The following is a 26,995-nucleotide window of genomic DNA, read 5'->3' on the forward strand; positions in this document are numbered from 1 at the left end:
GTCCCCTGGACCACAAGCAAAGAAAGAGACTCATGATCAGTTCCAGTTCCAGCTCCTTAGGACTCATGCAGACTGAACTTGGGGCTTGTTAAGCATCTCTGACCTTGTCCACACGTGTGGGGCCAAGGCGCTCCTATCATCGCTTCATTAAAAGTATTAATCAGGTTACTCGGTCACTGTTACCCTACATAGTCCCTCCCCCCATTTATTATTTTATAATTACACTAGAGGCCCGGTGCATGAAATTCATGCACTGGAGGGTGGGGGTCCCTCAGCCCGGCCTGTGCCCTCTCGTAGTCCGGGACACCTCAGGGGATGTCTGACCACTGGCTTAGGCCCAATCCATCCCTCTCGCAATCCGGGATCCCTCGCTCCTTACCGCCTGCCTGCTCACTCCTTACCACTGGCTCAGTGCTCCTTAGCGGCAGGCTCCTTACCGCTCAGCTAGCTGCTCCTTAGCACTGCCAGCCATGAGCCCAGCTTCTGGCTCCCCCTCTGGGAGCACACTGACCACCAGGGGGCAGCTCCTGCATTGAGCATCTGCTCCTGGTGGTCAGCGTGTATCATAGTGACTGGTCGTTCCAGTCCTTCTACCATAAGGGTCACTTAGGCTTTTATTATATAGATATTCTTTTTATTTACTGTTCACCTTACTCGCAGCTTTCATTTTACGCTAACTTGGAGGTGTTTTTTAAAAAATAGAGAGACCTAAATCTTCTCTTGAAATTGTCTTTCCTTTTGCTTTTATAACATAACTCCTAATTCTCCAACTATTTTGACACTTTGTTCTTGTCCTCTTTCAATATAGTTGACATTCAATATTATTTTATACTGTTTCAGGTGGACAGCATAGTGGTGAGACATTATTACATTTTCTCCCCCTTGCTTTAACTGCTGTCATCCTCTAGAGAGCTTACTCCCCGGGCCTCCATGTCCCTTTCAGCCTGTCTCCTAGTTTGAATTACCCCTTTCCTACTTTTTATAAAATAGATATCTTGCCTGAGTATCCCATCAAAGATCCAATTGTGTGGGCACGATTCTTTATAGGGTAACTCCATTTAGGTATTCCACAAATCCCTTAAGTCCACCCCTTCCAAAACCATCCAGTATGTCATCTCAACTTCATCTCAGACAATGACACAATCATTAACCCACCAGGTTTAAAGTCACTTTTTAGTCCTCCCTCCTTCATTTCTCATCACAACCCCTGCCCATTTGCACTATTCCTTCTATTATCCATCCTTTTCCATATCCAGGGCCCTCACTACCCCACGTCTGGATTCACTCTCTGATTCTCAGTTTATTCTAATATTTACTTGGCCTCTCCAGCTTCCTCTTTCTCCTTCTCAGTCAATCCTGCTGTGATTTATCTTCTAAAAATACTGAGCACTTATTACTTTTCCCCACTTCTTAAGAACACAGAGGAGCTTTCTATTACCTATTGAAGGTGACCTCAATCAGTTTCAATTGCACCCCAATCCCTGCAGCCCACGGTCAATGCCAGCAAGAAGACCATCAATCCACTCCCGCAGGTAACAGACAGAATCCCCCTATAGGCATAGGCAGCAGCCTCCCTCACCAGTGCCACCTCACCCCTGGACAGGTGGGGTCCAGCTGAGGAGCAGAGTACTTCCCCACTGCTGACAACTGCAGGCTGGTATCCCACGCCTCCCAAAGTTTCTCTTTCTAACCCGTCTCTCATGCTCCCCTCACTGACCTCTTGCTCTCCCAGCCACACCTTTGCGCATGTAACTCCGCACCCCCGGCCACCCTGCTTTCTCTTCATCAATCTTCAATATCATGAGGCCCCCTGCCAGGAGTTAAGACCACAGGGCTCTGGTTGCATTTTTCCCACTGCTGCTTCTCCAAATTCATTGCAGTAAGAGGAGATAAGAAAATGCTCGGGCCCTCTTTCAGATTCCTAATGAAAGGTAGCATGAACTCAACCATAAACAAAGAAGAACAAGCCTGCGATAAGACGAGGCTGGGAGGGAGCTGGCCGGCCCACTCCCACCCTGAATGATTCCTCCCTCATATCAACCAGAACCAAATTCAAAATCAACAGCATTGAAAACTACCGTATGTCACTGAACTTCAGGAGATGCTAAACAACAGCTGCAAATGTTCATGCAAAATATGCATATTTGTTGTGCTTCTTCTGGGGGTTAATATAACACGACATTCTTCCTTATTGGGTGCTATCACTCTAAAATCACTTTTTTTTTTCTGGATTCTTTCAGCACGTATGCTATTCTATCCCATGTTCATAAGATAAAGATTTTTAGAACTATAATAATTTACATATGTATTTGCCCGATCTAAATGTGAATATTTACTGCAATCTTGTCAATTAAATAACTATAAATGTATAAACATTTAATCATTACCTCACTGTCATGTTATTATAGAGAATCAAAACAAGATTCAGACAAGGAACAATATTCCTTAAATAGGACTTAGTTCCAGAAAAATTATATATTTCCTACTAATAAATTTCACAATTTATAGCCCCATTTTATGCCCCAAACGAACAGATTTATAAAAATTTCTCTAAAATGTCTAATCAGTATTCTAGGAATGGTTGTAACTTTCAAGGGTAAGATCTGTTCTTACTCTAACAAATTCAAACATGCATGTTAAATTTTAATTGAATTAAAAAGTGCATCGCTCAATACTTATGCACCATAAGAATATACAATTACATAAACCCGTCAGATGCTTTCTTTTCATAAATGGTCCAGGCCATAAATTGACTCCTTGAATTCTGTTTTAAGCCCTGGTTCCTATTAGTCCTGTCATTTTCTTCCCCTGGAATTTAAGTTCCATGAAGAAAATAAATTTTGTCTGGTTTTTCGCTCTATTGTTTTCCTAGCATTCAGAATACTGCCAGCCATACAGTAGGTGCTCACTAAATATTTCTTGAATGAATGAATGAATGAATGAATGCCATTTCTTCCAACCAAATTATGAATATTCATGTTACCGTATTTAAGCTTTAAAAACACATACATATTACAAAAGGAAATCATTGTGAAGTTAAAGGGGGGAAAAGAGACTTGTAAACAATGAATAAATTACCTTCTCAGGGGGTGCAGTTGCCACTAAAACCAGAAAAGAAAGGAGGACATTAGTAAAATTTAAAACAATCTACTACATAATATTTTAAGTTTTAAAGTGCAATAGAAGTTTAGTATGTCTCCAAAAGGATGAAGAATCAAACTAAGTCAAATGCAGAATTATGGCCACTACTATTTTGGATATTACACACAGCAGACAGGGGAAACTGGTCAGGGCTATGTCATTCCTCAATTATAGGAGGTCAGGTCACAGATGTGATGAAGTTCTTTCCATGTCCCTCATTAACTAAAAATGTTAAAGGAGGCAACACTTTCTAGTACATCATTTTATGCCTAATCTCAATTTTGTAGAACATTCCATATTTTAGAAAACAAACATGTCCTTTAGTTGGTCATACTTATCCTTAACATTATATAATGTTTGAAATGCTTTCTGATGTCAATGTTAAGAAAAGAATGCCACTATTTCAATGAGACAAGAATAGGTGCTGCATTCCTGATGCATATGGATTCTTAATGAAGCTCTGTGAGCATTTCCAGTAAGATATGCTAATGAAATTTCGGGGGAAAATCACAAGCCAATAAGATCCAATGACTGATTAGCACCAATATGGTGAACAAATTACATATTACACAATCATAAACATTACCAGAGGGTGAATGGCTATACCTTTGTATTTTGAAAGGCTTGCTTTTCATTAATCATTCCTTAAGCCTTACGTGAATATTCACCAACATTTTTTCTCATGAGGCAATGTCTCAGTTACATTAGTATACAAGTTTGGTAGATGCATTAACTTCTAAAAGCAATCAGATACCAGACTGCTACCACCGCTGCAATATTCTTGTGATTAAAAAAACTCAACTAACATTCTGTCCTGCCCGATCCACCATTAAGAAATTCTTGAGGCAGAGCCTGGACCAGAGCCAATTTTCTCCTGCTTACGCAGAGGATGAGGAGTTGCAAACACCTGGCCATGACACCCCAAGTGTATAGGAGCAAACTGGTCATCACTGTTAACTCTAGGTGAGGTCCCACTGCTCTGCCTAACCAAGAAAGAAGTGCAGCAAGAGGAGGAGTGGAATGGAAGAGGCTAGAACACACGAAGGTTCAGAGCCCTGCAAAAAAGACACCTCGACCAGGAAGGAGGCCTTGCCAAGCCCCCAAGTCTTCATTAACCTATGGCACCTTCTCCCCTTACAAAATCCATAAATGAGCACCCTGAATTCTGACCTAAGACTCAAGTGAGAAAAGCCAACATCAGCCTTATTAGAGCCAATATATATTCATCCAAACCTAAGATTTGTGTTCCTTCTTTGGGGGTGAGAATTTTTGTAGTAACAGATATTCAAAGTATTAGATATGCTGGTTTATATTAAAAGACAGAGATAGAGATAATCTTTGTGAAGGCAGGGAGATAGTCAGTGTCAGCTGTCTCTAGACTCCCTCTGGAGTGTAAGGCCTAAACCACTTCCCTGGAAAGGCATGCTCCCTGGTACCATCACCTACTCTGTGCGTGACAACTGGAAAGTCGGGTCCCCTCTCTAGGTCTCAGGTTTCCCCAAATGTAAGTCAAAGGACTGCACTAAGTGGTCTCCAAGATCCTTTTAATTGACCCTGTCCTTCCTCCCCTCAACCCGGACTGCCCGTCAGACTTTATTTCATGGAAACTCCTTTGATGCTTTAACTTTAAGCCTATGGATTCCACTTTTTAAAGTAAGTAAATATTTATGAAACGGCCCTCTAGACACAGAAATGAATGTGGGCTATTCTTTGGGGGATCTAGCACTCTCCAGGACTAAACACCAAGAAAAAGGGCCCCCAAACACGCGACTATGTCCTGAGATTACCTTGGAATATTGTTACCTGCTAGGTCCATATGACTCTAGAGCAGTGGTTCTCAATCAGGGGTAATTTCCCCCCCACCCCCACTCCAGGGACATTTGGAAACGTTTGGACACCTTTTTGGCTGCAAGAACGGGAAGGGAGAAGGTGCTACTAGCATCTCGAGGTCAGAGGCCAGGGCTGTTGCTAAACATCCTCCAATGCACAGAGCAGCCCTCAGTGTCAATAGTGCGAAGGCAGGAAACCCCTACTCTGGAAGTGCATAGACAGGGAAACCAAAGCAAAGACACACGAGACAGATGGTTAGGTCCATGATCCATTTCCACTCTTACCTTCGGGCTCCGCCACTCCTGGCCCGTGTTCCCGGGAGAAAGTCAGGGCCTCCACTGGCTCTTCCTTGGCTGGGAGAGGTGGAGGATGAGTACTTTTAGCAACAGGTTGAGTGTTCTTTGGCTTGACAAATACAGGTCCTTTACCTACATGGTGATGGATTGGCCTGCGTCTATGAACGCCAGAAACCGTATAACCCATTCCACCAGGACAGATTTCCTTAAAAGCAGCTAGATTTGGGATGGGAAAATATTCCTTTTAAAAATCTAAAAGTGCAAACTGATACAGAGGAAAATATCATGATGAGTATCTCTTAATAAATCATCACTAATATAGTTACATTTAAAATCTTCAAAAACAGATGCAAAATGCTTGATTTCCTGTTAAACTTGCATATTTACAGAAAAAAACCCCAACCCTTTTACTAAACATTTCTCCAGCTGTTAATTTCTTATCCTACACCATCAGATTATATATATATAATAGCACATAGAGCATATTTTATATATCATTTGTATGTATCAGCAATAAATTAGGTGTTATATAATTAATATTTTACATATCACATATATTACACATATTAAGTATATGTAATATATTAGATTTGTATGTATAAAAGACACTATATAACATATATCTTATTGGAGATGTGTGTAATATCAACAAAAATTGGGCTTTTTTCCTTCTGCTATGGGTTAATTTCATTGATTATTAACAAGAAACTCAGTAACATCTCTCTAAATTAGATGATGGGCAAAAAAAAAAAAATCACTATTCAAGGAAATGAGGGGTTGAAATCGTCATAATTTGTTTCCAGTTGAGGAACCCAAAGGACTCAGCCAGAATGGAGTGTATGAGCTGACATGGAGAGGTCGGTTAAGAAGGATTGAAAAGGGGAAGCGTACTTGAAGAGAGAGTCTCAGGACAGTGGGGAGGAACCCAATGCATTAAGACATGCTAAAGAGATGATGGGTAGGAATCCAGTTTAAAAAGGACATGCCACAGCCCAGCTGACATGGCTCAGTGATTGAGCATTGACCTATGAGCCTGGAGGTCACGGTTCGATTCCCAGTCGGGGCACATACCTGGGTTGCAGGCTCAATCCCTAATGGGCATTGAGGCAGCCGATCAATGATTCTCTCTAATCATTGATGTTTCTGTCTCTCCCTCTCCCTTCCTTTCTGAAATCAATATATATATATTTTAAAACGGATATGCCACATGAACACATACTTATATTCATGGGAAAGGATGATATGTGGGCAAAAGCGTGGCCATGAGCAGATAGCTGAATTACCCAGAGGACAGGGGGTATTCTGTGCCCAGAATCACTATCCTCCCCAGCAAAGTGGTTTCGTAGAGTTAAAAAAAAAAAAAAGTAGACTGGGCACGTGTGAGTTGCTGACCTCCTTTCATAATCCTGAGAAATACGTAATGAGGAAAGACTAGGGAGGCAAGGCAGTGTGGGGCCCAAGGAGGAAAATTCCACCTAATCCCTTTGGTGTTGGGTATTGGAGGCAAGTTACCAAATGCAGACACCAAGGAACTTATGGTCAGCATTTTTCTTTCTACTTGTAAAATTGAAAGTAAAATCAGTCATTTAGTACTTCCACTGACCAAAGATTTCCTATTGAATGAAATGGACCTAAAATTAGTTCCCAATGAACAATAAGCTCTAAGATACACCATAAAGCATGCTAAAACATTATTTTAATAAGGATCACACACTGAATGGTGGAACCTCATTCTTACGTTTAACTATGAAATAGAGTTCTTACTTGAAAGCATAGATAGATGTTTACAGAAGGAAACATGGAATTCTATCAAATAGCTAAAGTACTGATGACCTAAATATTATTTTTATGAAAATCACCACATAACCAAATTGGCTAAGTGTAAAAACATTGTTTTGAAGTTTAGCTATTGTATTTTAGGGAGAAGTCTCCCAGCATGATACTCACCATCTTGATTTACGTTTCATGTAAAGGTTACAAAGCTATCAAAATTGAACTTAAAAGAGAAATGTATCTATGAATTATAAAGATAATTTATTTTTTATTATTACTTTTTAATAATGAGTGGATCAGATCATATATGAGAAAAATAGGACCTTTTGGAGATGTCTAAAATTATCTGGTCTACCAAAATACTATCAACATTACACTATCCTGTGCCTTACCAGTTCTTTCTGACCCTACCCATCACCAAAAATGGATCATAATATTTATATTTACATTTAACCCTGCCTGCTACAGTATAAGTTATGGCTTTAAGATTGCAATGGCCCTGTGAAAATTTATGCATCTTCTCAAATATGCAACTGAGCAAATTTTTATGTCCACCCCACACCAGTGACATGATAATATTATCCTTCTTTGATCATATCATGGTACCCAGTATTTGCAGGGTATGTTTCTTTCTATTTCATTTAACTCTGCTTGACCATGTATGAAAAATTGGTCACTTCTTGGTAAAATTAAGGCACTTATATAGATTTACTCTTTCGGGGCTTTAGGCAATTATGTACCAAATTGAAGGATAAAGACTAATCAACTTCTTAATATTCAGCTCCCACCTAGAAGTTCATGGGGACTTTGGCAGGGTCTACCCTTGAGTTACTGAAATTACCTCCATTTCTAATTGGAGAAATTAAACACAATGTTCACAACAGAGCCTGACAAGCACATGATCAATAAATGAATGAATGAGGCAACCTACACAAGGTCTAATTACTGTGCAAGTGGTGAGCGGCCAATCATTAGGGAAATGCATGGCCCCGCCGGGCCTTCTGATCTCACTACACTTTTAAACAACAGCCTCAGAGTCCCAGAAGTGATGATCAACAGTAATGGCTATCTTTCACATTGAAAAGGAAGCCTAATGTTACACAGAATTGGAAATCTCTTTGCATGTAATTTTTTTACAGTTCACCCTTCTATGCTCATGGTTTCTACAGAAGTGACAAAAACACGCTGAATTATTAAAAACTAAATTTAGAATCAGAGACAAAAAATAACTCTAGCTGCCAAAGTTGTCCTGTGTACTGATGTGGCCGGGAATGAACATGAGTGCACAGCTGAGCATGTCTTACCTGTGCCTGGAAGGGGACATTTCTCACAGTGGGGGCCCCAGGCCTTGCCCACGCTACAACAGCAGAGCTGCTTGGTGAGGTGAACAGACAGAGGGTGCATGCACTGCCTTCCGGAACTGACAAGTCGGTAACAGGGCCCCTTCTCTTCCGAGATCACAGGGGTATCCGCTGAAGCAGAGAGACAAGGCCCGACGTCACCCAAGAAACAACAAAAACCAGATGGACTTTTCACGTAATAGTAAAAATAACCATAGAGTCTGGATCAGAAACCATACTTCCGAATATATCCTCCTAGATTTAGGACAAAACCTTTCTTCATTTAGAGTCAGTTTACCAAATGAGTTTTCTAGTTCAGTCCCTTCTTCCATTTTAGAAAAAGCATTAAATCAGGTCTGTGGGCCAAATGTGAACAGAAACAATTTCACCCAAAATCTACCTGCCCAAATAAACCTCATCACCTATTATCAAAATCACTACAGCGCAGCTGTTTTCTTGTAGGTGGCCATAACGTTCTAGGGAAGAATTTGGTGAGCAACCGGGCACTACGGAAGCTCACAAACTGAACACAGTTGATGCTGCAAGCCAGCTGTTGTTGCTCTCTTTGCTTGGAGGACAGTGAGAGCTTGCAGGGCGCCATCAGATTTCACCCGAGGACGGTGAGCAGGGGAATGGCAGCAGCAAACCCTCTGCCCTGCAGTGCCACCAGGGCTCCCGGTCCAGTCGGACAGCAGATCAGAGAAGGAGCAGATGAGGGGCTCAACCCTGAAGAAAAACATCGCAAAAGCACACCAGCCTACATTCACCCAATACCTAAATCCTATTCCTAAATCTACTCTAAGTTTAGTAGATAAGACTTCTTGAATCTAACAGTTACACCCTCTGCTGGGTAGAAAGGGCACATATGACAGCTTAGTAGATGCTACAAGAAACATCCCAATTAAATCGAGATGCTACGTAGCAGAGTGAAAAGGTCTACCACCCGCCAGCAATATAGCTTAAGGGAAGTCACTATGACTGGTTATGATGGTTAATTTTATGGTCATTTTAACTGGGTTAGGCCATGGTACCCAAATCTTTGGTCAAACACAGGTCTGGATGCTGCTATAAAGATTTTTTTTTTTTTTTGCACATGAGATTAACATTTAAAGTAGCAGACTTTGAGTAAAGCAGATTACTCTCTAGAATGTGGGTGGGCCTCATCCATATGAAAAAAAAATCTGATCTCCCCCAAAAGAAATTGATCTCCCCCCAAAAGAGAGAATTTTGCCAGCAGACGGCTGGGCCATCAAACTCAATGCCCACCATGTGTTGGGCAACACTACAGACTCTTCCAATGTTGCCATGGTAATATTATAGGGTCGCACAATAAATTCTGACTATACATTCTGACTATACTTTCAAAGACATGCTGCTCTAATATCAATTAAAATGTGAAGGATAATTATCATGAACTTGATCTAGGACCCTAAATTTGGAGGCACAAAAACCAGTTTTCAATCTCCAATGTCAGTTACTAGCTGTATGACCTTGAGAAGTTACTTAAACTCTCCTAACTTCAGTCCCCCAATGTGTAAATGAGAACAATACCTATGTCATAAAGGTGCTAGGAAAATTAAAATGAACTGATGTGCATAAACATGCTGGCTTTGAAGGGATGTGTCCTTCATCTCATGACTTCCAGGGTTCCGGCAGAAGTTCCTGAGCACATCTTCTCTGTGACCCTTTATTTTCTGTCAGTTAGCACCCAGCCCGTGGCTCAAGAAGACTATGAAGCAGCAAAGTCCAGGCTCAGAATTCTTTTATCTGATCCTATAGACACACCCTCTGCAGTGCTCATCCTGAAGCTCCTGAATTCTTGAAGAAAATTAGTTGCCGCTCAGGTCAGAAAGTTTTCCCACTCCAACTGCAAAAGGTTATTATACTTTTTCTTGGATTTGCTCTGACATGTCCTAAAATTTCACCTTTCCCCAGACGTAGGTAAGAAGCAGGCCTAGAGAACGCTGCTGCTGCATCCTGAGCTATACCGACAGAGAGGTGAGAGGCAGCAGATGCCAGAACCCTCCCACTTCCCTTCTCTGAGTTTGGCTAGGTCAAGGACAGAGAGCGGGCAAGGAGAGAAAGAGAAATGGTTGCAACCTTTGGCTGGAGTCAAGGAATTCGGAGGGTGCATTCGAGAACAGGGAGAGCTTCCCATTGCTCCTCAGCTGTTGCCAAGTGCATTTCTTTGAGTTCACAGAGTCAGCCACACCTTTTATGGCCTGGGTATGCCTTAAATTCATGCTGTCTGAACAAATGTAGTCAATCTCCCTCAGTTGGCTTACAGGCTCTTATCCATGGCTGTTTCTATACCCCTCAAGAAGGTATCCCATATAATAAAAGGCTAAGATGCAAATTGTCCCCTTGACTGGGAGTTGGACTAGGGGGCGGGGTTGGCCGGTCGGCCTGGCCCTATTGGCCCCGATCCAGGCAGGCCGGCCAGACCCCACCCATGCATGAATTTGTGCACCTGGCCTCTAGTATTCCAAATATTAACCCAGCAGCTACTCTGTGTGTGTGTGTGTGTGTGTGTGTTGTGGGTGTGTGTGTGTGTGTGTGTGTGTGTTGTGTGTGTGTGTGTGACCCCACTCTCTGCTACATCCCCAAAACCATTGAGGGTACCATCTTGCCAATATTTTTTTTCCTTACTCTGTGAGCATCACCTTCTTCCCTGATTCTTCTCATCTGTCTTCAGATTTTCCCCAGCAATTTTATCAAAATCTAGTTCACCAGCAAGTCTGACTGGATTGAACTAAGTCACAAGCCCTGAAGACTCTACATATCTCTGCGATGTTACACGTGGTAAATTCCAAGGCAAGAGAAATAAATCTGCCCACTCAATACTGGTACAGAGCCCAGGTTATAACTTCAAACTCTAAACTGGAACATTTAACTAGCAACAAACGTCTTCCAGTAGTTATCATTTGAGCTGTTGTAGCTGAACCATAAAACTGAATTATTTTTCAAATAAGAATGGATGGTGGTTTAATAAGTTTAGTATTATTTGAGCAATGACAGGGGAAAATAAATGCTAAGAAAATATGTGTTTCAAAAATCTCATTGGCAAATTTCAACAATCTTATTAAAACCTGGATGTCTGCCCTTAACACTAGACATCCGATCTAGTCAAAGTTTAATAAAACACTTTGCGACCAGCTCTCCAAATTTACTAATCTGCAACCTTAAATGTAGTGATTTCAATAAGACAAGTCAAATTATTTAAGGAAATAAAAACATTCACAACAAATTTTATATCCAAACTCTGAAAAATCTTTTACACTTAAATTATAAAGCTATTTAAAATATTGACTCATGTAATTAACATCAATCAGAAATTATCTCTAAATTTTCTGGATATTGTCAACAATGTGATTTTTGGCCTGAAATTTCCAAATTCTTGCGTCCATTTTCAAACATGCCTCATATGCAAATATAATTTTACAATCTAACTTTACCACTGGCTAAAATGCTTTATAACTGTATGTCTGCTTGTGATCAGAATTATGTGAAAGAACATGGAAAAAAAAACTTACGTGCAAAATTTCCTAATCTGCATTCGGCAGTTTTTAAAGGAAAATAGTAGTAATTAGTAACAATGTTCCCAAAGACTCAACAAACTCATCTAATAGTAGTGAATGAGCTTGTCATTTTTATTTTACGACACTTGTCTTTCTTATCTATGGTCTCAGCTTAGGGCACACAGTTAGAGGTAAATGCACAGTTGAAAACCAAGGATGGTATCATCATGAAGAGCAGGTCTTGACCAAATGCCAAGTTTAAAACTGGGGCCCAGAAGTGTGCGGCTTACCATATCAAAGCCACATTAAACACAGAGCCACATTAAACACAGATAAATAAGAACAAAACTTTGCAGGACAGAATTAATACAGAATTGTTCTTAAAATCGTCCTAATAGTTTTCTGCCATATGTTAGTTTAAAAGGCTTAAACTTTAGTTGATACGGCTTTGAAAAATCTGCATTGCTTATCTACGTTGTAATAATGGGCACAAGGACATTTAAAAAAAGATAACCTTTAAAAATCTGCATTTGAGAATTTTGTATCTAAAATGCCTGCATCTCTCATTGTCAGGTGATGCAGAGCTTACATTGAATTCTATTTCATGGTGAGAGAGTTTTCGGAGAAACTATATTTTCTGTCCAATGTTAGCATATGTGGTTTGATGGAGGATTTTTACCCACACCAGATACAAGAGAAAATTTTAGAGACAACATTTACTAGGCAAAACAGTATAACTTCAGAGATGCATTTTGGTGGCTTTTGAGGACAACGGAATAGAATATCCAAAACTATTTCCCAGACTCTCCAACTAAGAAAGTACAGTGAAACCTCATTAAATCAAACACTAGTGACTCAGAATTTGGACTAATTAAAAACAGAAGCTGGGAGAAAGTTGAACTCGGCCTAAATAATGCTTAAAATACTCGTGAAGGAAAAAACTTTTCATCTCTCAGGTATGTTCACTGTAATAAACTCTCTTTTCTTCATCAAATCCATTTCCTCAGCGTGCTTGTTCTTTACCTTGACTTTTGGCTATTATATTTTTCTGAATGCAATAAAAATGCATTTTGGTTCTGTAACATAGGTTTATTGTAATATGTCAGCCCCGTTTCCTCCCTCTGGTCATTTTAATGAGGTCTTTCCTGCATCTGTACAATATTCAGTTGACCACTGAATATTTACCTTATTTTGGATAACCTCCCACCCCAACCCGATCCAAAATGAGAATAAAAAGTGATCATTACTTACGAACACAAGTTGTAAAAGTAGGATCCGGCCCAAATCCCATTTTGCAGGTACATCTATAGCTGCCCATGGTATTCAAACACTCACCATTAGGGCACACACCCTGTAGCTGGCATTCATTAATATCTGCAGGAAAACACAACTCTTTAGAAGGAGCGTTCACCCATTGCTGGACAGATTCTGGCTATAAATTGCATTCACTTTCTTTTTCATCATAATCTCTTGGTTATCTATATATATAAAAGCCTAATATGCAAAGTGTCCCCTCAGGAGTTCGACCAACTGGGAGTTCGATCACTCACTGTGACATGCGCTGACCACCAGGGGCAGTGTGGGACAAAGGAAGGCCCCAGCTGGCAACCAGCATCTGGGGAAGGGAGGCCCCAGCCAGCAGCTGGCAGTCGGGGAAGGGAGGCCCCGGCTGGCAGCCGGCAGCTGCTAGGGACCTTACCAGTGCACAAATTTCATGCACTGGGCCTCTAGTAGTAAATAAGAGATGCTAGCATCTTCTAAATAATATTTTTTATTAATTTCAGAGAGGAAGGGAGAGGGAGAGATAGAAACATCAATGATGAGAGAGAATCATTGATCCACTGCCTCCTGCACCCCCACACTGGGGATCGAGGCTGCAACCTGGGGCATGTGCCCTGACCAGGAATCAAACCATGACCTTCTGGTTCATAGGTTGATGTTCAACCACTGAGCCATGCCAGCCAGGCAAGATGCTAGCACCTTTTAATGCAGCAGGTGTGAATGAACTAAAATGAAATCACAAGCTATCAAACATCTACAATTTTATATGACAAATACTTATTAGGCACCTACTATGTATCCAGTGCTGTTCTAGATACTAGGGATTTACCAGTGCACAAAACTGACAAAAGGTTCCGGCCTTCACAGAGCTTACCTTTTTACTGTGAGTGTGTGTTAGGTACTCTAGAGCTTACAGGGAAGCAAACAGTTCACCCTGGAGACATTGACAATCTAGTCATACATACAGCTATGCAAAAAATTCAAGAAGTGATAATGAGTTCAAGTTATCACAATTAGAGGAAAGGTCATAAACTTGAAGTTAAAGTCTGAAATGGCCTGTATACACAGGAAGAGCTAGGAGAGGAAGTTGGAGGTAGAGGAGACGGCAGTACTGAAAAGCATGTAAGACTTTGGGCACTGAAGTTGGGAAGAAGTTGGGTAGAAGGTGAGTGATCTCTGAGGGTGGATGCAAGAGCATAAACACAGAGACTGGAGAACGGAAGGGACATCAGGAAATTGTGAGTCAAACCACTGGCTACAAAAGAAGTTTTGGGAAAGTATATATCTGGAAAGAGAGCTGGTTAAAGCCAGGCTAGGTTTGGGTTCCATTTTATTGAGAATAGGGAGCTACACTAAAGGTTTCTAAGCAGGAGGGAAGACATCATCAAAGGCAGGCTCTGGGGAAATTCATGTGGTCAGCACATGGCTTGGTGAGAAAAGATTAAAAGTTGGATCACTGAAGGAGCAATGCAAGTATGAGAATGGTGACAAGCCAGGTTGGTGACCACAAGAATAATCAAGAAAAGGAGTAAAGATTAAACACACACACACACACACACACACACACACACACACACACACACACACAAATGGACAGTGCCTGGTGTTTGGCCCCCAAAGAGAAAGGAGTTCAAGGTGCCTGGGAGGCTTCTAATCCCAGAAAAGAGGAAGACATCGTTGGTTTTGTGGAAAGCTCTGAGGAGGAAGGAGGTAGATGAAGAGATCAGCGCTACACGCAAAGGTCACCCTGGGATACCCAAGTATAAATATCTAGCAGCAGGGGAGGAAAATTCAGGAAGCGAAAGGAAACCAGAGCTGGAAACGGAGACTTAACGTCATCTGCCTGGTGGTTGCTCTGGTTGAAATGTTTGAAATTCACTCAGACCAAATTCATCTGTTGAAATACAGTACCAACAGGTGATGGTATCAGCAGGCGGGGCTTTTGGGAGATGCTGAAGTCTAGATGGTGGAACCCTCAAAATGGGAACAGTGCCTTGCAAAGAGGCTCCAGAGGATTCCCAGTCGCTTCCTCCACGTAAGGACCAGGGGAGGCCTGCAACCGGAAAAGGGCCCTCGGCAAAAGGAGACCATGCTGGTGCCTTGATCTTGGACTTCCCAGCCTCTAGGACTCCAAGTACTAAATATCTGTTGTTTATAAGCTACCCAGTCGGTGGTGTTGGTTACAGCAGCCCAAATGGACTAAGACAGTGATCCAAAGGGAAACCAAAGTTAATTGGAACATGAGAGATAAAAAACGTGCTGACTTTAAAAAGAAAGATTATAGAGTCATTTGCAACGGCAATTAATTAACAAGCAAAAGCAGAATGTGGCCATTTCAAAATTAGCAGTCATTTGTATCTTGGTGTACGAAGCTCAATGGTTAACAGACTTGGCTATTAGCATTTCCTTCTTAAATAATACTCATTTCCTTCTATCATTAATTCTAATAAAGCTTTTATTAAGGATCCCAAAATATCAATTTTCTAAATTATAACAACACATTGGCAGCAAAATGTTACTAGCAGAACTGTCACTTAAGAAGGCACATGCAGCCCTCAATAAACCAGTATTTGCTTGTAGTTCCTATTCTAAGTAGCCATAGATATCTATACAGCCACAGTTTATCCAACACGTGCAGTTTTTAATTTCATTTTAGTGACAAAATACATTTTTTCAGTGACATTCAAGTGACAAAATAAAACATTTGTTGTATCAGCTCTACAGCATCCCAACTCGGGTCCGGCTGGAAACTGGTCAGCCAGATTACACCTTATGGCGCAGCATAAGGCCCAGCACCTGACCGTCTTATTCCTTATCACAGTGTGTTGGGCGGAAATACACATTCATGCACAGCATATAATTAACAATACTGCCCTGTAAATCATTCTTCTTAGGAAAATCACCGTGAAGGACCAGAAAGAGTGCCAAGTCCAGTTGGGGCTTACATGGTATGAGCAAAGGCCCTATCGTATGTCCCAAATTAAACCTCAAGTTGGGAGACGAGTCAGCTGTGGTCAAGAAGGCTGGACAAAGCCTCCTCTCTTCCGTTCTGCTCATGTCCCCACTGAGGTGCAATGACCGGCCTTCCTCTTTCTCTGAGTGGCCTCTCCTCCTATTCACTGGCTGCACCACCACACATTCCTGGTTCGCCTCCAGGGACCCAGAATCTCCCCTTGCTTCTTTAACATCCGTCCCAGCCTCCCTGCGGGCTGGAGGTTACAGGGAAGGGGTTTTGCCCCGATATTTAAACACCTGGTGCATGACCACTGCCTATGCCCTCTTTGACTCTCCTTATCATTGCCCATTGCCTCAGCCATGATGCCATGAGAGTGGAGGACAGGAATTAAGACTTATAAACAACCACCAGAACTATGGCTATAGACGGGAATGAATGGGAAAATGCATGCGGAAGGGGAATCGTGTAAAGCCCTCCCTTTTCCTGCTATCACTAATCAGCTAGTGCCACCAGCACCGGCCACACCAACTCCCTAATTTTGGCCTCAGTAACCCAGAAGCATGACCCTTTCTTCATGACACACTTTCACAGCTTCCGGAAAAACTCCCATTTCCTTCAGCTGCCTCAATTTATCTTTATCATATTCTTTAAAGCACCATAAATTAGAAATTAAATTTCCGACTTTAAAAAAAATGTATGTACAGAAAAGTATATCAAACTAGATGAATTTTACATATACATATTGTGAGTGTATATGCATGCATCAATGTGTACGTGTGTGTGTGCATGCACTATGTAACCACCACCTAGAACATGTTTATTGCCTGAGAAGGCTCCTTCATGCCTCTTCCCAGTCAACATCTCTGCCCCCACAGGTCACTACTACTCTGACTTCTATCACCATTGATTAGACCTGCCTGTTTGTGAACTTCACATAAAGGCAATCATATTGTATATGATCTCTGGTGTGACTTTTTCATTTATTATTACATCTGTGAGATTCATCAATGTTGTTACTGCTATATTATATTTTATTGTGTGAAGCTATCAAAATTAATTTATTCATGCCAGTTTTTGGCTATCCTTAACAACGCTCCTGTGACCATTGGCATATGTGTCTTTCGGTAAACCTGGGTACTCATTATTCTCGTATCTGTATCTAGACGTTGGATTTCTGTGTCACTAGAGAATGCCCATGTTTACTTTGATAAATACTGTCAAATACTTGTCCAAAGTGACTATGCCAATTTCCATTTCTGGTACCAATTACTCCACATCCTTGTCAAACATTGTCAGTCTCTTTCATTTTAGTCATTCTTAAAGAAGGGTAGTGTGATTAAGGTTTCAACTTAGGCTTCCTTCTCATGTATTTATTAGCCATTTGGATTGAAAAAAAGTTCTCTTCTCAAATGTAAATATTGATAGGAAAGTTCTGGGTTGATGAGATGGCTTCCCTTTTAGCTCAGGGAGGTTCACCCCGTGATTCTCAAAAGGGAGGGTGTCTGACCACCTCAGGCAGTGGTCGCCATAGACCACTGGTGGTCCATGAGGTCTGGAAGGTTGGCGACCGCTGGCCTAGGGGACATGTTGGGTTGTCACAAGGACTGGGAAAACACAGGGGTAGACACTGAGAAGCAGAACTTTCTAAAAGTGTGGTTATGTCTCCCTTGACAAAGAATTGTTCTGCCAAAATGGCAATGTCCTCACTGAGAAACTCACACGGAGGTGATGGAAATAAGGGTCTGTACATGCAAAAGGCACCATTGTCTGAGGAAGATGATGGGGTGGGGGTGGGTGCTGGTTACATGTGAGGACTTGACGGGTTTCCTTCACTTGACTCAACTGTATGTTTTACAACTGGAAAGTCACTTGCTGTCTCTGAGACTGTGTTTGAGCCATAGGACAGATGGGAGGCTCAGCTGAAAGCAAAACACAGACTGGGTCCCCCAAATCCCTGAGTGTGGGGTTGAGTAGTTAGGAAAATGCATAACCAGAGACTCATTCAATAACCTAATATAACACAGCCTTCCGATTCCAGTACTAGGGAATGAAATAACAATCTAGTGCGTCAACAACCCTCACCACCATCCTTTATATTTGTATGGCACACCCTGCTTCAAGGAACTTCATAGCAATTCTGAATGGTGAGCCACACAATAATTATTTCTGCCTGCTAGAGATAATTTTGTTTAAGATCATATTTTTTTTAAATAATTAAGGGTGAGTGGGGAAATTTAATGGGAGAACTATCCCACTACAATCCAGTTTTGGTCTACCCAGGATGCTGAATTGTTAGCTCAAACAAGTCACTTAATTTGTCAATCTAGGGTTTCTCTCTTGTAACACAAAGGGGCTGAAGCAGATACTCCCCATGATTACTTCTCGCTTAAACACTCCAACTTCAAAATACTCTGCCAGTTGCCAAGGTGGAAAAAATGTGACGTTTATGGATAATATATTATAAATAACATAAGTGCCTTTATGGGAAATAAACACCCTTTTATGTATCCTGTGTGTTTTAATAATTTACTGCCTTTTTAGTGACGCAAGTTCATACAGGAAATGAGACATGTCCAGGAATCAACAGGAATTAGGCCCAAGGTGAGAACAGTACATGAAGATCTTTGTGCTGTGTGAAATATGAAGCTTTCTGATGATGCCACTGTGTGCATATTCAGAGTTTGCTGATGGACAGACATCCCATCAAGCAATTTAGGAATGTAACTTCTCCTTGAAAGCAGAAAGAAATATCTCTGGAGGTAAATTCTTTCCCTAGCCAGACAAACCATTCGGCTCTTGAATAGGGATCACTTACTTTAGCTAAAGGAGGAATTCGTTCTCCAAAGGGAGAATGGATTATGCATTTCTTAAACTTCCACAGAAGCAGCTGCACATCAGGTACACATGCCCCTGAAGTCAGGTAACAATATTCCACAGGGTACACACCTGCATGGACACTTCTAAGGGAATCAAATTTTAGATCTTGGGTCTTTCGATTTTCCTTTTCTGAGTGATTTGCCTAAGAACACATCTGCCCATCTTCCTCTCCTCTCTCTCCTTGACTCCATGTCTTCTTCCTCTTTACAAAGTCAAGTCATCTCTTGCCCATTCGTAATTTCTGTTTTCTATGTGCATTGCCCTACAGTGTAAAATTCTCAAAGGCACCAAACAAATGAACCATTGACAAATATATCCCTCCAGAGGGAGAGCCACAGAAAAAGGAATACATCTGATTTGTTTCATAAAAAGGGCTGGCTTCGTCCAGCTGGCATGGCTCAGTGGTTGAGCATCAACCTATGAACCAGAAGGTCATGGTTTGATTCCTGGTCAGGGCACATGCCTGGGTTGCAGCCTCAATCCCCAGTGTGGGGGATGCAGGAGGCAGCCTATCAATGACTCTCTCTCTCTCATCATTGATGTTTCTATCTCTTTCTCCCTCTCCCTTCTTCTCTGAAATCAATAAAAATACATTAAGAGGGGGAGGAGGGGGGGAGGAGGAGGAGGGGGAGGAGGGGGGGAGGAGGAGGAGGAGGAGGTGGAGGAGGAGGAGGAGGAGGAGGAGGAGGAGGAGGAGGAGGAGGAAGGCCTGCTTTGCCAATTAGGTTGGACAGCAGACATTATTTGTAAACCGAATAAGCCAACTCTGCAGCTCTGAGGTTTTGATAAACATATGTTTAAAGCACAATATCTAATATAAATACATCACACATAAATCTACTGCGTCCATTCAATTTTTGATGGAAAAAATGTAGATGTCAGCTTTAAAAATGTAAGTTTTTCAAAATTACTGTAGGAGATAAGTGAGAGAAAAAATGTTTGAAGGGCAACATTCTACCGCAATTTTACCCAAAGTAGTTTACACAAACTACTTTGTTAGGATTCTGCTAAAAGAAGGGTTCTGTAGCAAAATATGTTTGAGAAACACTGTGTATTCTACAAACACAAGCACATGGACTCCTGTTTTTTGTTGTTGTTTGTTAACTTGGTATGTTCCACACACTTGGCCATGGGACCCATTTTTGCATACCATCTATCAACATCCCTAAAATGTTCTCTCTGGGGCTGGCCCTGCAACTACTGTACAGGTCTCTTCATGGTAATATTTGCTTTGACTGCAACCAGAGCCTCCTTACTGACCAGTAATTATCCCATCATTATAAAATGATAGATTCAATCATAAGAGGAAGTGAGCCATTGTCCGTTCCTTCTAATTCTTCTCTTTTCAGGGTAACATGATAAAAGAATGATCAGAACCCAGAGAACAGCTGTATTTATTTCTTGATACATGTGTACTACACATGGAAGATGCTAATGGCACACACACACATCTCTGTTGGTCTTGGATTTCTGCCTCTAGTCTACAAATACTGCATTAATTTCTCCTTGAAACATTCATAGTAACATGAATTTATCATGGCTTCTCCCATTGATTTTACAGCCCCCGGAGATGAAAGTCAAAGAGCTACTGGAAAATATAAGGTGCTAGTGACTCACTTCACCACTGTCCTTCCTGAAGAAAAGTGAATAAAATGAACAGACATTTCCTTTTTGAATCCCATTCCAGTGATTTGAGCATGGTAAGAGGGCACACCAGAAAGTGATTCTAAAATAAAGAGGAATGGGTCCCAAATTGATTTTTAATTGTTGAAATGTGATACACAGGTCCAGATCAGAATTATTTATATTCTAACTGAGAAGAACATGCCTATTTAAACTAGAAATGGCAGCAGGAGTTTCAAGAAGAGGCCTCGAACAGTAAGATAACCCCTTCAAACAAGGGAAACGTCTATTAATTCCCTCTTAGCCACTGACCATTGTAAAACATGATTCGACCTCACATTAAGTATCCCCCAGTTTCTGGGATTAAATCACTAAATACAGCAGAGCAGTGTCAGAATATCCATCCAGTAGGCTAATAAAAAGAAATTTAAACATTTTTAAGTGTCTTTTTTTTTTTAAATATATATTTTATTGATTTTTTACAGAGAGGAAGGGAGAGAGATAGAGAGTTAGAAACATCGATGAGAGAGAAACATCGATCAGCCGCCTCCTGCACATCTCCCACTGGGGATATGCCCACAACCCAGGCACATGCCCTTGACCGGAATCGAACCTGGGACCTTTCAGTCCGCAGGCCGACGCTCTATCCACTGAGCCAAACCGGTTTCGGCCATTTTTAAGTGTCTTGAAGAAATAAATGATCAAGCCTGGTTGACTTCAGTCTTAGTTTATACCCATTGATGTTCTACTATTATTTCCCAAATATATAGCAAGAACAATGGATTCTAAGTTTCGTCTTTACACCTACATTACTCTCATAACCATATTCCCTATTTTATATTCCATATTCCTGAGAAAGAAACAAACAATTGATTCCCCACTGATAATGGAACTGAAGGGAACTTTAGAGATAGCACTGTGAAGGGATTCCGAACAGGCCTCCCCAGGAATGTGCCATGTTGGCAGGTGAATTATTTTAAGATAAAGCCCTATTTAATATAAAATAACTGGGAAAGCCTACATAGAAATGTCTAGGGCAGGGGTGGGGAACCTTTTTTCTGCCAAGGGCCATTTGGATATTTATAACATCATTCACAGGTCACACAAAATTATCAACTTAAAAATTATGTTGCCATGAAAAAAGCTCCTAGATTTATTGAATTTTGAGTCCTGCCTGCGGTTGCCTTGGCAGGGCCAGACCAAATGATACAGGGGGCCAGACGTTCCCCACCCCAGGTCTAGGGCCTTGGAGAAGGAAAAGATACTATTTAACGGCCCCTTTGCTGTTTTCCAATTTGTAAAGAGAATGAAATCAGGAAGGAGGGGAAGGACATGGTCAGTGGGTGCTGTACTGAGAGTGGGAAGGGAAATGGTACATCCTCTTCTAAAGGAAATTGGCACAGGATGAAGTGAAGCTTGGAAAACAGCATAGTCATAGGGTCCCATAGAGGTACTGAGCATAGTCATAAGGTCACATAAAGGTTCATGGCCACGCCCTGACAGCATTCCATATAATAGGGAAAAATACAAACCAGTCTGAAATCCAACCTTACGGGAATGGGTAAATGCATTAGCCATTAACTGGGATCCCACGCCAGCATTACAATAATTTTGAACATCAAAAAGTATAACATATAAAGTAAAAAATAGTTTGCACAGCTGCCCAGGAAATTTCAAGTGTATACGAGTAGCCCTGCGCACGAATCTGTGCGCCAGTAGCTCCCCGCCCGCTGCCCCACCCTCCTGTAACTCCCCCGCGCCCCCCTCATAGCTTGCTGCCCTGCCCTCTCCTGTAGCTTTCCACCGCCTGCTTGTAGCTCCCTGCCCCACCCTCTTGCTGATCCGTGATCTGATCGGGTGGTTGTTATGTAACGACCATCTGCACATTACATCTTTATTATATAGGATGGAGATTGGCATGAAATCTAGCAAAATGTATCAATTTTTGTAGGAGATGATGGTAATTTTCATGTTTCCCCTTTATATGTTTCTCTCATTTCTCAATTTTAAGCAACAGGTAAGAATTTTATAAATAGAAAAGACAGTGTGATTTTTAAAGGAATATGTTTTTTAAATAGCATCTGTGGCCCTGGCTGGTTTGGCTCAGTGGATAGAGTGTCGGCCTGCCCTGTGAACTGAAAGGTCCCGGGTTCGATTCCAGTCAAGGGCACATGCCCGGGATGTGGGCTCAAAACCCAGTAAGGTGTGTGCAGGAGGCAGCCAATCAATGATTCCCTCTCATCATTGATGTTTCCTCTGAAATTGTATAGTATTTAATTCAGTTCATAAAGGGCTTATGACATGCTACCTTGATTTTCTAACTGTGTGAGAACAGCAATTCATAAGGGTAAGAGTTCAATTACACTATACTGCTCAGAGAGTGTCCCTACTTATGGCATCATTAAAATGTCTGTAACACGAATGAGTAAGTGTATGAATGGCAGGTGGTCAATAAGTTTATGTTGATAGATTGCTTACGTATAACAGGTAAAGAAACTACCTGTGGATAACAGATGGTATGATTTTAAGCTTTTTCCTGAAAAGCTTTTAGATATACTAAAAAAAAAAAAAAGTTTACAATATATACACATTAGCTTAACACCATATTCCAAATTTTTCAAATTTGAGGAAAAACATGACTCTTCAGACTGACGATGTACTGTCAACTGTGTAAAATCCAGATAAAAACATGTGGAGACACATCATGATAAAACTAGAGAAGATGAAAAATTAAGAGCCCATCTCAAAAGAGAGAAAAGACAGATTATCTACAAAGAAAGTATAAAAGGTAGAAGAGTCAGATGACATTGGTATAACAATCAAAATTATTGTTGAAAACCTGTTAATCTATAATTGTATACCTGACAAGTCCCATAAAATGAGCTCAAAATAAAGGAGTTTTCAGACAGATAAAGGAGTTTTCAGACATATAAAATTCACACTTCTCAGCGAGTCTCATTGAAAGAAATATTAAAGAATCCAATGTAAAAAATATACAGTTAGCAAATAAAAATACAGGACACCCAGTTAAATTTGAATTTCAGGTACACAACGAATGCATTTTAGTATAACTATGCCCCCAAATTATCTGAAATTCAAATTTAACTTGCTTTCCTGTATTTTATCTTGCAAGCCTACCTCAAAAGAAAACAAGAACCCAGAAAGAAAACATGGGATATAAAAGAAACCATGCTGAGTGCAAAAATTGATAAAATGTCAGTAAGTTCATATACCTAATCACTGTATGGAAAAAACACACCTTTCTATATTTACATTATACCTTCAGAAATAATTATGAAGTGATGACTCTTATCTAAGCCACAAATCCAAATATGTGAGTTGTCATAAATGGTCTTTGGACATTTCCACGTTAAAAGAAGTGCAACTGTTTTCCCAGCATGCATCACAAAGCCTGATCTACCTACTGTACATGGTACATGTAATCAATCATAGGAGCCTTGCCTTAAAGTTACAAAGCACTTCATCTTACCGTACCTGTCCGTGTTAACCCAGCACATGCCACAGTCCGTGTTAACCCAGCACATGCCACAGGCCACATTCTCTTCTCCAGCCAAGTAGGATTTCTTGAGGGACTCACTGCACTTTCTAGACTTCTCAAGACACTCAAAGACCAGTCTTCATGTGCCCACCCTACTGCAGTCACAACCAATTTTTCTGGGAATCATTAAGAAGTCTGAGATGCAAGCTAAAACCCAGGCAAACCCTTCATAACCCAAATGTCCCATGAATAGTTTACTTATCTGGAATATTAATCAAGACCGGCGAGTCTCATTTCATGACACAGAGATATGCCCTTGAAAACAACGTGCATCATCTTTCCTATAGGCCAAATAAAATTCAATTTCAGATGCACTTTGAAGAGCTATCTGGAAGGAACCTTACAGGGGAAGTTGTGGTAATGAGTGTTATTGTGCCTACTGTATCTGTTTTGGAAATGTGTTATATTGAAGTGTAATAACCACTGTAATAAAGTGACGCCAAAAGAAAGTTATGCGGACAGCTCTCTCATATTTGCTTTAATGGGCTCCCCGGGAGCCAGCTAAAACCCAGCTAGTTGGGACAGTGAATAAAGCAAATTACATGCTGCTGATTCAAACTTATTTAGTTACACTAGATCCAAGGGCAGGAACGATGTCTAATTCATCATTCATTACATATCCTTGGTCTGCAGCTCAGGCGCCCCGTGCCAATTAATGTTGGTGTAGTAGTGAGTATTTTTAAAAGTTCTCAAGATTATCTATGAAAATGGAATATACATACACTGGATTATAAAAGTGTAGATGCCATCTAGTTGTTTATTGTGGCATTGCCCACAGCACCTGGATACATGCAAAAATGTAGAAAATACTACTAAGCTGATTTTATACCTAAACACTCATGCATCACGTAAGTGATTTCAATAAATCGAAACAGAGATATTTGCTTTTAATAAAAGATTTTACTAAACAGATCAAACCCCAAATACTTTCAGAAATAAATTCTACTTTTAAAACTTAGACTTACACCTAATTTAATAACTCATCTCACACCAGTTACGGATAAGGGAGAGTATTCAAAATTTGGGGGGAAACTTAGCTTTTGAGTAAAGTAGTATGAGCATATAAGGTTCCTATTGTCATCATCACCGTGATATATTATTTCATTTAATTCTCGTTCAATATCAGACCTGTAGCAGTCATGGAATGACAAATGACGCTCTCGATCCACCAGGAAATAGAACTGCATTGTTTGTTATGAGAAACAAAGCAAATGATAACAACTCCAAAATGTTGAGGGCAGGTTTGAGAGCTCCATGTGTGTATATGTAATAAATCATTCCTCTGAAAAGATAATTGCAGTCCCGCTAGAGAGAAGAAAAAAAACACACCACAAAACACCCAACTTTGAGGGCAATTATTTGAAAGCTCCTCAGATTAACTCGGGCACAGTTGGTTCTTTGTTACTGAGTGCACATTAGTGCAAGTTGTATCATTGGAGGAAATAATGTCATTCTAGGTATTAATCACTTTAATTTTAAATGTGCTTGGTAAGCCGAGAAGACGTGAGACTGCAGGAACAATGTGGAATGCAGAAGTAATTAGATGCTGAATGGGCTCCTTTTGAAAACTGCAGGGTAACAGAACCAAAAAGCTTCAAGGCTCTAGGAAAACGGAGGGTATGTATGTAACGTGAGAAAGTTCTGTTTCGTTTCACTGACCAATCACATCACAAAGGGAGTGAAATTAAGCCCTTCTCTCAGAAGCAATTTTAACAGATTATGCGGAATGAAATCATAATATTTTAGGAGTCAATGTTCTAGTGTAATTTAGCGGTGGCTTCTTGAGGCACCGTGAAATAGAGCTTTCTGTGATACTTAAGTCTAGAATCCGTGCCAAAAAGTATAACAGCGTTTTTGCAAATATCCTCCTGAAACAAACATAAGCCAGGATGTGGTGTTACTGACCATCAGTGCAAATGACCATTTAATATGCTCAGTGTGAACAAACTTTGCGAAGGGCCACTTCATACCAGCCACACCAGGAGAGGGGGAAAAACCCTCAAGCAAGTACTGTTTAAAAGGTTCTCCATTCTAATTTGTGAAATGAGATAGCAAGTGGTTACCTGCAAATTTCCACTTCCATTTCGACAGTATTTTGATAACTACGAACTCTTAGAACCTTGAACCAGCCAGGAGAAGGAATATCAGATAATCATCCTTTGCTATTAAACAAAACCCTATCAATGTTAACTGCTTTGACTTCTATTAAGTTCAGCACACATGGCTTATCTTCTGTTCCAATTAGTGAGTATTCACATCAGTAATACTTAACAGATATATATGTATACATGGCAAAGGGGGGCCATACTGCACATAGAAACAAGTGGTTTGGAAGTTCAATCCTGGCTGGGCCTCTTTTCATATGTGTAACCTTAGGAAAGTTATTCTCTCTATGCTTCAGTTTCTAATTGGGATTAATAATGTCTAAATCCTATCCCACTCCCCGAAAAACATTCCTATTCTTCGTCATTTAACACTCAGAAAAGTTAGGAGCATCTGTCACTCTTGAGCCTTTCTAATAATTAGCCATGGAGGATTAGGAGGGTGAAGGATAAATAAGGACCCTCCGCAGTCTACAGTCCAATGGAGCAAGAAGACAGGCTTAATCACAGAGGAGACTTCAGGAAACCACATGCCTAGGGGCTAAAACTTGTGTGACAGACCAAGATGTCGCTTCTTTCTTCTCATGCACAGCCTCTACCCCAGGAGACAGAGTAATGACGGCATGAGAGAACTGGGGTGTACCCACAGAATCATCTAATCTACTGCACAGGATAGAAATTCTCTAAAGCATCCTGGCC

At 40.8% G+C, this 26,995-nt stretch overlaps 1 protein-coding gene across 14 annotated transcripts in view; it reads right to left on the reverse strand.

The window, feature by feature from the left end:
• The window catches only part of LTBP1 (latent transforming growth factor beta binding protein 1), a 342,667-nt gene that overhangs the window by 110,318 nt on the left and 205,354 nt on the right, over positions 1-26,995 (reverse strand). For 10 of the 14 annotated variants that reach the window (XM_059660163.1, XM_059660160.1, XM_059660158.1 and 7 more), the window contains 4 exons: positions 13,150-13,272; positions 8,345-8,512; positions 5,256-5,483; positions 3,079-3,101 (listed from right to left, as the gene is read on the reverse strand). In XM_059660163.1, coding sequence (XP_059516146.1) covers positions 3,079-3,101; positions 5,256-5,483; positions 8,345-8,512; positions 13,150-13,272 — 542 coding nt within the window. The remainder of the gene's footprint in view (positions 1-3,078; positions 3,102-5,255; positions 5,484-8,344; positions 8,513-13,149; positions 13,273-26,995) is intronic. The other 4 variants (XM_059660161.1, XM_059660170.1, XM_059660169.1 and 1 more) reach the window with 1 other exon arrangement.

The sequence above is a fragment of the Myotis daubentonii genome, chromosome 12 (assembly GCF_963259705.1).
Source record: "Myotis daubentonii chromosome 12, mMyoDau2.1, whole genome shotgun sequence".
Lineage (NCBI taxonomy): Eukaryota > Metazoa > Chordata > Mammalia > Chiroptera > Vespertilionidae > Myotis > Myotis daubentonii.